Source organism: Melanerpes formicivorus, unplaced genomic scaffold, assembly GCF_026170545.1.
Source record: "Melanerpes formicivorus ecotype bairdi unplaced genomic scaffold, bMelFor1.0.p_v2 SCAF_12, whole genome shotgun sequence".
Taxonomy (NCBI): Eukaryota; Metazoa; Chordata; class Aves; order Piciformes; family Picidae; genus Melanerpes; species Melanerpes formicivorus.
In genome coordinates this window covers 13,978,161-13,991,035 of record NW_027142364.1, presented here as the reverse complement: position 1 = coordinate 13,991,035, position 12,875 = coordinate 13,978,161, and the positions used below count along the sequence as shown (strand labels likewise).

General features: G+C 38.4%; 1 protein-coding gene across 4 annotated transcripts in view; it reads left to right on the top strand.

The window, feature by feature from the left end:
• NMNAT3 (nicotinamide nucleotide adenylyltransferase 3) overlaps positions 1-12,875 on the top strand; it is a 30,755-nt gene that overhangs the window by 16,549 nt on the left and 1,331 nt on the right. For 3 of the 4 annotated variants that reach the window (XM_068145461.1, XM_068145462.1, XM_068145463.1), the window contains 3 exons: positions 3,018-3,201; positions 7,308-7,417; positions 11,611-12,032. In XM_068145461.1, coding sequence (XP_068001562.1) covers positions 3,018-3,201; positions 7,308-7,417; positions 11,611-12,020 — 704 coding nt within the window. In that variant the 3' untranslated portion in view covers positions 12,021-12,032. The remainder of the gene's footprint in view (positions 1-3,017; positions 3,202-7,307; positions 7,418-11,610; positions 12,033-12,875) is intronic. The other variant, XM_068145464.1, reaches the window with a different exon arrangement.

Genomic DNA, 12,875 nt, shown 5'->3' with positions numbered 1-12,875 from the left:
AGTGTTCTTCTGGGTGGAAGAAATGTAGGTATCTGTTCCCTAAGTTCTGTTGGTTTTCTCTGAAACCCAGCAGGTTAACAGGTGGGCATCCCCTGCTTGCAGCAGTGCTTGAGTTGTGCCCTGTATTGGACACTGGAATCCTAGTTGTCTGTTTTGTAGCATCCCTGAAGAGAGCCATTGCTTCCAGTCATGCTACGTGGCAGAATTCAGTTTGGATGACAGCATTTCAGAATAGGGTATCCTGTGAGTAGAGGTACAATACTTTGTTGTTCACATGGATACTCTCAGGGTGATGGATTTAACTTTCCTTTTCATGGCTGTCAAGAAACTGCCTTTCACTCTTGTTGTCCAAATCCAGTGAACGGTATAGAAATTGTATTTTGAGGTCTGGATATGGAATGTTTATTGTAGATGTGGTGTGTGGACATCAGTCACCATTTATCTGAGGACTGATCATTGTGTGTGCTCACTTAGCTGTTAAAGGAGAGTTCCTGAAGTTGCTGTGTATCTGAGTGGCTGGCCGACTGCAAAGGTAAATCTGCATCCTCAGCCCTTGTAGTTCACTGAGCCAGGTGGATATGATTTATGTATGTCTCAGTACTCATATGGCATCTGTCACTACAGTATTTGCACACCTCATCTAATTCAGTGAGTGCATCTTTCAGGCACTCTGAAGTGAAGGTGAAGTCATCCATCCTGTGGAGAGCTAGCCTAAAAGATTGTCCATTACTGCTCTGATGTATTTGTGTTTATGTTGACTTACAATGCAATGATTGCTGAATTGTTTACCCCTTTGATTTTCCTTCTGTTGAATTCTCCTCACAGAAGGTGACCATCCAGTTAAAGTCTTGCCTATTTTCTTTTCTTTTTCATGCTTGGCCATCTCTACATACATGTCATGGGAAGGTAAGCACAGGATGGTATCTTTTTTATATTTAGTTAGTAAATTGCTTTGAACTCAACTAGTTGGGATTACATGTATCTGGTCATTATGTGGTGCATTTGTTTTCATTTTGTCCCCTAGATAGCATCTGAACATCCCTCCACCCTACTTAATTATAATGGAGCAATGAAAAATCATTGCCTTTGTTTTCCTAGCATTGCTAGGCTGAGAGTTTTGGGAGGATTACTGTTGATTTCTTGTGGGTTCAAGGGAAATCATGACTATTGCTCCAATACAGAAGCTGTTTCAAGATACTAATACAATATTCCCCTATAATTTGAGTGATAAAGCTTGTATTTTGAGGTGGGAGGTTCCCATGCGCATCATATTTGCTTAGGGCTGGGTTACTCAGTTGCTGTGAAGTTTCTCAAATGTTTTTGTATTTGACTTTGGTACCTTAAGTAGTAGCAACCTTATTTTTTTTCCTCCATTTGGTTTCATTTCTGCTTTGGAACAAGCTAATAGAGCATCTGAAGCTGTTAGCTTATTCAGCATGTGTGGTGCTAGGCCAGACAAGAGACTGAAATCTTTACAGCTCACGAGGGTATGGGAGACTTGCAATCATTCTTGGCTAGCATGATCTCACAGTTTTCATTTTTTAATTTAATATATTAATTTAAAATAGAAACTGAAAGAATAACAAAAATTACTGGGTAAGAAAACCCTTTTAATAAAGGTAATACATTCATTTAAACTCTAATTTCATTCCCTTTAAATGAGAATTTGTTCTAGCATTGTATAATATCAAAGTATCAGAGAATAATTCTTGCTTATATGTCAAGTGATAATTTTTCCATATCAAGAAATGGACTTCATTGTTGCATGTTTCTGGAAAATTTTGTTTCTCTGTTGATCACTTTGCCTGTAACGAGAATGTTTTAAACAAGGAAGAGTTTGGACTGACGTTTTAACAGGCTTGTAAATCTCACAGAATTTTAATGCTGTTTTGTAAGTCCAATCCACTTAAGTTCTTTTGGAAACAAAAAAAATTACCTTGTAACACCAAAAGTGAAGTCACTAAATCATCATTTTATACTATTAAATGCTCATATGCCAGTATCAGAAATTATGGGTCTAGAAGTATCGTTTTCAGTACAAGGCAATAGAGGCAACTTGCTGCGTTCTTGAAGTGTCTCTGTTGAAACAACTGAATTAGAAAAAAAAAAGGAATAGGATTTTTTTCCTCCCTCAGTATCATATTTATCACAGTTCTTTAAAATGCAGGTGTTAACATTAGAAATCATTTTGTTTCATTTGTTTGTTTCAAACATTCTCTCTTTGTTTCTTGAGGGACACAGCTCATATTTCCTTGTTGATTTATTAAAATGAGAGATACATTTTTGTTTCCTGATTTGAGATCAGAACTGCAAAGTCTTAACAGAAAGAGCTTGTGGTGTTAATGATTACATTATATTAAAAGGGATGGAAAAATATGAGAGTCTTTTCAATCAGATTAACCTAATAAAATAGACAGGAAGGGTCATTAATATTTCTAAGCTGACATTTGGACCATAGTGCTGTAAGTCTCAATTTGGATTGCTTTAGCCCCATCGTTATTCTTCAGTCCTCTTATTTGTCTGAATTGCATGAATCACAGCTGCAGTAATACCCTATAATTCTTGCTTTAACACAACAAAAAGCACAATGATTTTGATAAATAAGAAACATCAGATGCTTAAGAACAAAGCAGTGGTCAATTAATCCATCGCTCTGGCTATATAAAAGCTGTACTTGCTGGAATATAAAACTGAATTATATCTAGCAATGTTAATAGCTTGTATCATAAATTATAAACATCTATACTTGCTAGAAAATTGGAAGATCATCCAACTTTCCTTTTTTGAATCATCTAATAGGATAGACATCTTGAACAAGAAGGCTGCTTTTTAATTTAATTGCTGTTTCTGTATTAAAAATAATACCTAGATCAGGTTGTTCATAGCCTCTTATAACTTTCAAATTAACCATGCTTTGAAGAGGTTGCACTGGATCACTTCCCAAGGTCCCATCCACCCTGAATTTCAAGATTCTGTGAAGGTTACTTTTTTTTTTTCTTTCTTTTTTTTTCCTAAAGGAAGATATCAAGTGATTGAAGGCATAATGTCTCCTGTTAACGATAACTATGGAAAGAAAGGCTTGGTTTCGGCAAGGCACCGCATAGCAATGGCTAAACTAGCGCTGGAGACATCTGATTGGATTCGGGTTGATCCATGGGAGAGTGAGCAGGAGACATGGACAGAGACAGTAAAAGTATTAAGGTATTTACTTTTTTTTTCCTTTCTTTATGAAGTTGCTGATTGCCAAAAATGTGTCAGACTACCAGATCGATGCACGGAACTCACTCATGTAAAACAGCCAAGCAAAGCAGAACATGTCTGTGGATGGGATCGTCTGCTGTGACATACAGATTAGATTTGTGAGAAGTGAAAATTCACATCACTTTCTTTCAGAAAGGCTGTGCAGTCAGTATTCCCCATCTGGATTCTTTCCTTCCCTAGTGTCAAGTACAGACTTTCCCCAGAAACGGAACACGCAACAGTACTGCACTTGTGCCATTTAAGTAGTTAGATGCATGTGGAAAACCTCTGACAAGGAAGAGTCTCGAAAAATTGTAGTCACTGAAAGAGTTCTGCAGCAGAGTTTCTGGCATTCCTGTTACTCCTGTTATTTTTAAGTCTCTGAGCAAGTCATGTAGAGATCTTAATCAGAAAGTGAGAGAGTTTACAAGCAAACCTATTCTTCAGGAGCATCCCTATTCCAGATGAGCTCCATTGGGTTTATTATGCCTGCAGGTTTATCTATTTATGCATCCTTGAAGAGATTTCTTATTAACAGTAATGGCAAGTTAAACCCAAGCCATAACTGCTGATGCTTTCTTCAGAATCACTGAGTTTGCTGGGGGTTATTGCTGGAAGGAAAAATAAAGCAATTTGTCCAAAACCAGCTGATGTAAGGACCTTGAAACATATCTTTTCTCCGTATGGTCGGTCTTGGTATTATGGGACAAGGTATGATACCACTTCTTATGCTAGTTACTCTTTGGAAAGGGAGACACTACAGAAATCAATAGATACTGTTAAAGACTGAATGTATGCTTTCAAGAAAGCAGGTGTGCTCTAAGATCAAAAATGCGGACAGAAATGAAGAATCATTGATAGAAGTCACCTTCTAACTGGAAACAGTTGTTTGTATAGTGTGGGGCTTTAAAATTTGCCTTCCAACAACTTCTCCTATGGCTCAATGTGGAAGCAGTTAAAACCCAGACCTGTTACTCTACAAAACCATAGAATCACAGAATGTTTTACACTGGAAAAGACCTTTAAGGTCCTTAAGTCCAACCACTTACCTAATGCTACCAACTCCACTGCTAAACCATACCGTGTCCCTAAGCACTAGGTCTGCACAAATTTTAGATATCTCCGGCATACACAAGACCACCCTACATATGTACAAAAAACATGAGTAGAGCCTTTTAGTTCTGCTTTTATGTACTTCACTGAGTGAATGTAGACATCTCGTTGCTTCTTTTGCTTCTTCCCTTCAGCCAGCAGCATAGGATCAGGGCGGGAGGAAGACTAGGCAGTGCTATGCTGTCTTTGCAGAAAACATCTCTGTTCTTAACTCTAGTCACGGTTTGTGTATTCTAGTGTGAGAAATCACCAAAAGATCTGTCCTGCACTATGCTTTGGGTACAGGATTTGTCTCCTAAACTTCAGTTTTGTAAAACTATTTTCCTCCAGAGAAGCAGCCATAAATCTTACAGGTCAGATGATCCTACTTAAAAAGACTTGGATCTCACACAGCTGCAGTGAGTACCGCCTGCTAGATTGGGTTTGTAAATTGTAAATCCACTTCTGAATCCTTTAGTTTAAGAGGTACAATAGATGAAACCTGCATGTACAGTTTTCTACTCAGGGAAAGTAGTATCAGTGTAGTATGAACAGCCTGGTTTCCTGCTACCCTAGGAAATGAAGCTCTGGTTTTATAAATCCACAAGATGTTAAAATGGATGCCTGTTACAGAGAGAAACAAGCATAAAGCATATTTTTCCCAGTTGGTGACCTACACCGATCTTAGCCAGTGCCATAATCTAATGCTGATCCCTGTCCCTTGAATGGGGATGTAGCATCCTGATGAAATAGCAGATGTAGGTATTTGGGGTTGATGTTGTATTTTAACTGTCAGACATGAATATTTAAATAATTCAAATGGCAAAATTTAGGGCTAGATCCTTACCACATATAAATTGATAACGTTTTGTCATGGAGTTGTGCTGCTTCATAAGTGATGAAGTTTAGGCTTTCGCTTCTTCTCTGGTTAAAGAATCAGTTGCTGACCTCACTATAAGCTCCCCCAGGTAGGAAACCTTAGTACCAATAGAAAGAGATTTTGCTATTGCAAGGCAAAAAATTTACTGTACTTAAATGTCTCTTCTTATCAGTATTTTGAATTGTATGCTTAACTACAGCGGAACATTGTGTCCCAAGACACACGAATGACTTTCTCCTACAGTACTTGTTGTACCTGAGTGCAATGAAATTGTCATATTTCATCAACATCTGTGGATTTTTGCAAAGGCTCCCACATAGTTATGACATAAAAGAATTTTAAGCAGCAAAGCTCATATCCCACTTGTGGTGGTGCTGTTAGCTGACTGTTCCATTGAGTATGGAGATTTTGGAGACTATGTCAAGGCTGGTTTTAGAATCAGATAACAAGACCTATTTTCCTCTTAGATACTGTTCCTGAATATTCTTCCTACACAGCAAAACAGTATTATGTTAGTAAGCAAAGAACTACTTCTATTCTGTTGTGGTGTAGATTTGATTGTGGTGCAGATATACTATGAATTTATTTAGAACTGGCTAAGATCTCTCTTACCCAACTTCCATTGAATAGTGCTTGTGATATAATTGCATCGTTACTCAGAGCTTCCTACACAGTTCAGAAAGAGCTCGATAAACTGGCAGATTGCTTTGCCCTTTTTGGTGTATCTTAAAAATAACATGTCCCTCCCTGCCCCAGCACTTGAAACAGCTGTTGAACAGGCCTTCTGGCAGTTCAGAATTTGTAGTACTTGTAACATTAGTCCTGCAGTTAGCTCTTTGCCAAGAGTTCTTTTTGCATCATGGCTCAAGAATGTCAGTCCATGGTACGAAGATAGCGTACTTTATACATAGCATCAACCTATTTATTATAAGGAAGGATTTAAAATAGAAATATAGGGAGGCACAGGCCAAGTTACTGCTACCTGCTACCATTCTGTCCTTCACCTCTTGCCTCTGTTGCTTCTTTAGCTAATGGCTGAGCATCAGAAGTTACTGGAGATACTTATGCAGCCTATCTAGATGTATATTCTTGACACTTGGCAACTTATTCCTGTGATTAGAAGTATTTGCTTGCTTTGAGAGTGTCCATTTAAATCACTAAGGTACAAATTAATTCCTTAGGACCTGGTGGTCACTTAGGCTATATATGTGCTACAGAGACATCGCCTTCACTCTGTGTCTGCCTGTCCTGTTTAACCATGAGCTTGTTTCCTGAAACAGTCTTGGCTTGTGCCAATGTGAGAAAGGCCTCATGATGGTGCAAGTCAGGGATCGTTCTGAACACATGCTGATTCGGATGGAAGTGAGTTTAGGTGTTTGGATCAAAGATTGCCCTCATGATCAAAGAAGGGACTACTACCATCAGTACCAGTATTGCAGTGGGGCACCCATGATCAGGAGAAGAGAAAGAATGAAGTCATATAAACCTGGAAAAAAATGCCAAAAGGATCCTTGCTTGCCTTCATCAGTCTGAATTCAGTACAATTAGAAGCATAGCAGATGTAGAAAATCTTCTGAGCTGTGTATTTTGAGTTTGTCAGGATTGTGATTCTTTTAATTAAAATTAAAGGGTAAACCACAAGGTGAAAATACAGGGAACATCTTTTGTGGAGCAGAGGAAGCTCTCAACAAGAATGGCTCCTCCTAAAAACTGAGCACACATTATAGAAACATCATCATGAGGGGTTGTATTTAATCCAGAAATTAAATCTAGTGATTAAAGTGTGCTTTAATCCTGTTTCACTCCACACTGTTTTGAAGGTAATGTTGCTGCCAAAATTGTCGTAATGGTAGAATTTCAAAAAGGAATTGAAAACCAGAGTGCAACTACAGAGATTTCTTGGGAACTCTGCACAATACTAACCACACTGATGCTAATGTCATGGTAGAATTAGTATGCTAAATTCTTAACAAATTGCATTCACATCCAAAGTGCATTAAAGCAGACTGTGCTTTTGAATCTGAAAGTAACAGGTAATCGCTTTGTGCATCTCTGAGAGGATTACCTCACACAGAAGCCTTTCTTTTAAATGCAGGCACCATTACAATGAATCGCTCAGATTGCTCCAGTCCAAGAAGGAATTAATGAAAAACAAACAGCCCATAGAGAGATCTGCAGAGGATTCCCTTTCCTACCAGCACCCAGGTTGGTTCATGACTGTAACCACAACTCTTTATTTAGCATTAAAAATTATATAGCTATACCAAACTTAGACTGATGAAAAGGTTGACTGTAATAGCTGGCAAGTTTTGTGGGTTGGAGCTGCCTGCCAAAAACCAAGCCATGCCAAATGCCAATAGGGCTGCTCTGCAGTTACTTTGTTGTGACTCACATAGACAGGAGACTTATTTTGGAATTGTATTAGTTCTTGGGTTTATAAGCATAGGTTTAGCTGTGCCAGAGCTTTATGTTGCAGCCCCTTTGGTTTTGCAAATTGCAGAATATATGAATAAAACATATCAAGATGTATAAGGATTACTTAGAATTGAAATTCTAGTTGAGGCAAGGAACAGAATACATGGATACCACAGCAGTAATTCTGATGCATTGGTGTTTACTACAGTTCTGGACAGAAAAGCTTCTGTGGACAGCAAAATATGGCAGGTTCTTGAAACATTGTTGGTTTTTGGTCTGCTTTTTGATCACATTCCCTAACCTTCTGACTTGCTAGGATGCTGCTAGATTTTTGATACAGCACATATTTTCCTGTAGTATTACAGCACAGTACATTTATGTTGTTCATGGTTACACAAAAGTTTCCAGAAGGTGAGGTCTTTATATAGATGGTAACGGAAAAAATCTCAAGGCATTTAGTGTAGTTGAATCTTGTGTCTGATGGGGGGGTACTGATTGTTGGCAAGTGACAAGTCAGATTATTCTACATTGCCACACTAAGGAAAATCAGTGTGAAAGTAATGAAGACTATTTTCATTTTCCATTACAAAAAATCTGGCTTGGCTATTTTTCTGTAGTTCTTTCAAGCTATGTAGTATTTTATGTAAAAATGGTCAAGAAAACAAATATTAAAACTAGTCTTTCTTTCCCAGAAAATAGTCTTAGTTTAGAATTCATCAGACATCTTCACAGAATTCCTCTACAGTCAAAACTAAAAGGCATAGTGAAAATGAGGTGAGAAAGAGGATGGGCAAGAAATAGGTTTCTCTGTCTAGTACATAGTGGCTGGATATTTCTTGTTTTATTTTTGTTCTGTCTGGCAGCTATCCACAAAGAACAGTCCATTACTTTGAACAGAGGAAGGCTAGCATCCTGCTGTTAGTTTCTGTGACTTCAGTGCTTTAACTGACTGGACAGTGATGTGGATTTGGCTGCATTAAGCATGTAGCCCACCAAGAGAGGCAGGATGGTGTCATCCCACTTTTTTTGGTCATTAGCATGGTATGGCATGGGCAATAATCAAGAGCTACTGAGAAGTGCAGAGCAGAATAGAGTTCTTTCCCATTATGAGAAAGAAATGCTGTTCAGCACAAACTATATAATGACAGCCAACTGTTACTCACCTCCTCCTCCCTTCTCACCCTTCTCCTCCTCCCTAAGACAACCTTCCCAACAATTAAATCTGTTTAAGTGGGATTTTCTGTGAAGCTTGCAGAAAGGCTCAATCACCTAGTGGAAGCTTTCCCAAAGTTCAGCTTGATGGCTGAATTTAGTAGTGGCAAAATTCCATAATTACTATTTTTCTACTAAATGTATGCCTGCTAAACTGCAAGGCTTCTTTGCATGTGATGAACTTCATGATTTTTCATTCCACATGAAATAACCATCTCCTTTAAATATCTAATGAAAATAAAAAGGCTCACTGAGGACAGGTATAGACAAACAATTGCAGTTTTAATAAGCTTCAAATTTGTTTGGTGAGAGTTGTTCAGGATGAAGCTAAAAATGACAAAATTATGGAGTTCTTGTTCTCTGTATTTCAGCATCAGGGATTTGTTATCCCTCCTTGATTCACCAAATACAGCTTCACATGCAATATTTCTTCTGCTTAGATGGTCGATTGTCTTAATTTCATTTTGAATTGAATCCCTTGCACCTCAGGTCTCTCAGCTGCCTTACAGGAACAACTTTGTTGTTGCTTCTTGAGTGCTTTTTCTCTGGCACATTGCAACAGCAGTCTCCCTTAATTAGACTTAAAATTCAGCTACTTCCATTATGTTAATACTTATTTCTCCTTTAGCTTACCCTCTCCTTTCTCCCTGCACAACACTTTAAAGAACTGCAATCCATTTCTGTCCACCATCATTGACTGAGCTATGCCAATCAACAGCAAGCAGAAATTCCCCTGATCCAGATATACCATAGCCTGAAATAAAGGCTGTTGTACTTATCCAAAAGAGGAGCATTGCAGCAGCCATTTGACTTTTATGCCATTATCTGTAGTGGAATATGCAGATCAGCATTTACTAAAGTGCCCTTGAAAGGCCAATGACAATTTTTTCTCATTGGCACGGAGGATGCATAACAGGCAGAGATGTATGTGTGGAATTGACAGCCTATTTGTGAAGCTTGAGATCTGTTGATTTAGCTTCCAGTACCCTAGGACTACAACGTGTGAAACCCCAGCTCTGGTGTAACTGGCTTTCATACAGCTTGTGTTAGAGTACTGTTTGATTGTGAAGGTTGCTGTAAGTAAAAAGCTGTGACTTGAAACCCAGGCAAGGCTCTGGAAAGCAATGGACTGGCAACAGTCTAAACAGGAAGTGAGGACAAGGAACTGGAAAGCATGAGTAGAATCTATGAGTGGAAAGACAGTAAGATTGGAACTGGCATAAGGAAATAGATGAGCGGAGGATGGCTTGGAATGTGAATCCTAAGGTTCTTGGTGTTGCATTGTTCATCAGCTGTCAAGAAGTACCTGGGACATTCTTCCAGAGTTCAGTACTTCTGTAGCCCTGGTCCCAACAGGGATCATGGACAGCTGTTTCAAGTGCTTCTGCAGTACCTCCAGTGTGGGAACATTGAATCTAAAGGTTCCAACTGTGCAGATGTGGGTATCAAAAATTTTACTGGGTGTTTTGTGGGGAGTGTGGTGTTAGATATTCCTACCAAATATGCTAATTATAAACTCTAAAAAAACACCCCATAATTATACTTTTAAGTATGGGGACAGTCTGTGAATGTTTCAAACTAGTCTTGTCCCATACCATTGTCCTGTGGTGATTCTGCATTCAGAGCAATGGAAGTGCAGTGCAGTACTCTGCCACCTTTGTAGAGGTCAGAGGGTGTGTAGTGAGGGGTGTTAAAAGAAATGCTTGCTTTGGTTAGCTCAGTGGTATATACTAAACCTCTGCAAAATTGAGTCAATCTTAAGACACCTACAGTATCCTTTTTGTGCCTCTTACTTCTCAAATAGCTGATTTAAAGTTTATGTATAAGAGTTGCATATGTGCTAATAGTCTGTATTCACAAATAAATGTAAAATGGAGACAATTCCTCCATCCTTCCCCTTCATTTTACATGAATGGAAGGCTGTGAGAGTCCCTAGTCAATGTTAGTGAAGTATTTGGATGGTATAATGATAAGTGCTGTAGAATAGACTTTGAGGAAAGAGACAGTTCTGTAGGCAGTGAGCAGCAATTAAGAAAAGGAGAGAAAAAAAAAAAATGTACAAGTTAGGTATTGTTCTTGGTCATTGTTCAGGGTAGAGATCTCTGTGCAAGAACAAAAAAGCCATGGCCACATGACACAAAATATTATCTGTTCAATATTCTGCTGGTTCAAATGTCTCTAAAAATAAAACAAACTTGTTTAACTCAACTACTGATCTCATTGTACCAGTAAGGGTAGTTAAAGTCCATCATGTTTTAGATGATACAGGTGGACAAAGCCAGGAGAAATTCTGGGTTGTTGTCTGGCTGATGTGGCAATATGTATTGTGTCTGTCGTCCCCTAAGGGCTGTGGAGCTGTTCGTGGTAACATGCAAGGGCTCACTAGATGAAGTTGGTCTCACAGTACCTGAGCAAAGTGAGCAGGACAGGCTGGGGTGTGGTGGCCAGGTTCAACCAAGGCCAGTCTTTGTGCTGCAGTAATTCTCTTCTTTATTTGCTTCTTCCCATTTTTGGCTCACTAGAGTGGAGAAATAATTCTCCTTCAAAATGGTATAGATAATATTTGGTATGATGTGAGTGATGCTGAAGTAGATGATAATTGTGACCAAACACATAAAGTCTAACTAAGCTGAATTTGTCTTGCAAGCTTGTTGAAAGAAAACTGGAGTAAAAGTAAATTGTCTTTTAAAAATAATGATGCATTAAACCAGTCTAACTTCCTATAAAAACAGGCAAGTATAGAAATATCTCATTTCCTTTTGTCTTTCCAGTTCTACCAGAAGTAAAGCTGCTCTGTGGGGCTGATTTTCTACAGACGTTTAAGACACCCAATCTTTGGAAGGAAGAACACATCAAAGAAATAGTGGAGAAATTTGGTTTGGTCTGTATTAGCCGTGCTGGCTCTGATCCTGCTCAGTACATCAATGAATCAGACCTCTTAACTAAATTTCAGCACAATATCTTTCTGGTGAAAGAATGGATTCAGAATGAAATCAGTGCAACACAGATACGCACTGCCTTGTGCAGAGGACTAAGCGTAAAATACCTCATCCCAGACTCAGTTATATCCTACATTTCACAGCATAATATCTACACTGAAGAGAGTGAGAGGAAGAATGAAGGTGACTTGCTTCAGCCTCTGAAGTTGCACAGCGCAACAGTAAACCCACTCAATGACTGATGTCTGCACTGTGTGAGTGGACTCACCTAATATGTTCTCATGTGAAGTCCTTGAGAAAGTTGCTTGTTAATAAAGGGAATGTACATCAGTTTCTTGAATTCATGTAGTGTTTTAAATTCATGTTATCAGGAAATCAGGATGCCCAGCAGCATAGCTTAAAATATCCAAAGAACAGCTTCCTTGTGAAAATAAAAGAAAGACCTTAACAATAAATATTAATCTAAGTATTACTTGAGAGTAAAAAATATTACTTTCTTGAATCTTATTTCTGTAATCCTACAGATAGCTTAGCATGCAGCAAGTTTAGCAGCAGAAGAAAACTTTTCTTTATATATATAGATAAGGATACATAAGTACACATTAGTGGCAAACTTTGACTTTTTAGGACCCTGAACAAGTTTTTGTGTTTTGGCAGTTTGGAGAAGAGATGGAAATAAATACTGATTTCATACAAGCCCTTAAAAATGCATGCATCGTTCATGTCACTTTTAAGCCTCCAGATGGATGAATGACACATAGTCCATTAGAAACTACTCAGTGAAAGAATAAATCAAAATAGCCGAGGCTGTCTCAGTATTCATGCCCTAATATTAGTCAGAAAAATCCATTCTCTTACACTAGTTGCCTATGCTGCTGTTTCAATCTATTTCATTTTTGATAGAAGATGCCTCTAAAGAATATGGAATCACTATAAAATGCTATTTCTGTGTTTCAGCATTGTTCAAATTAACTGAGAGCATGCATTTAGTAGTGGTGTAGCATTTGTCAAGCTACAGAGTTAACCACTGCTCCTTAGTAAAAGTTTCCACCTAACTGACCCTTTTTGAGCCTTCAGTTGGCCAAACAGAAGCCACT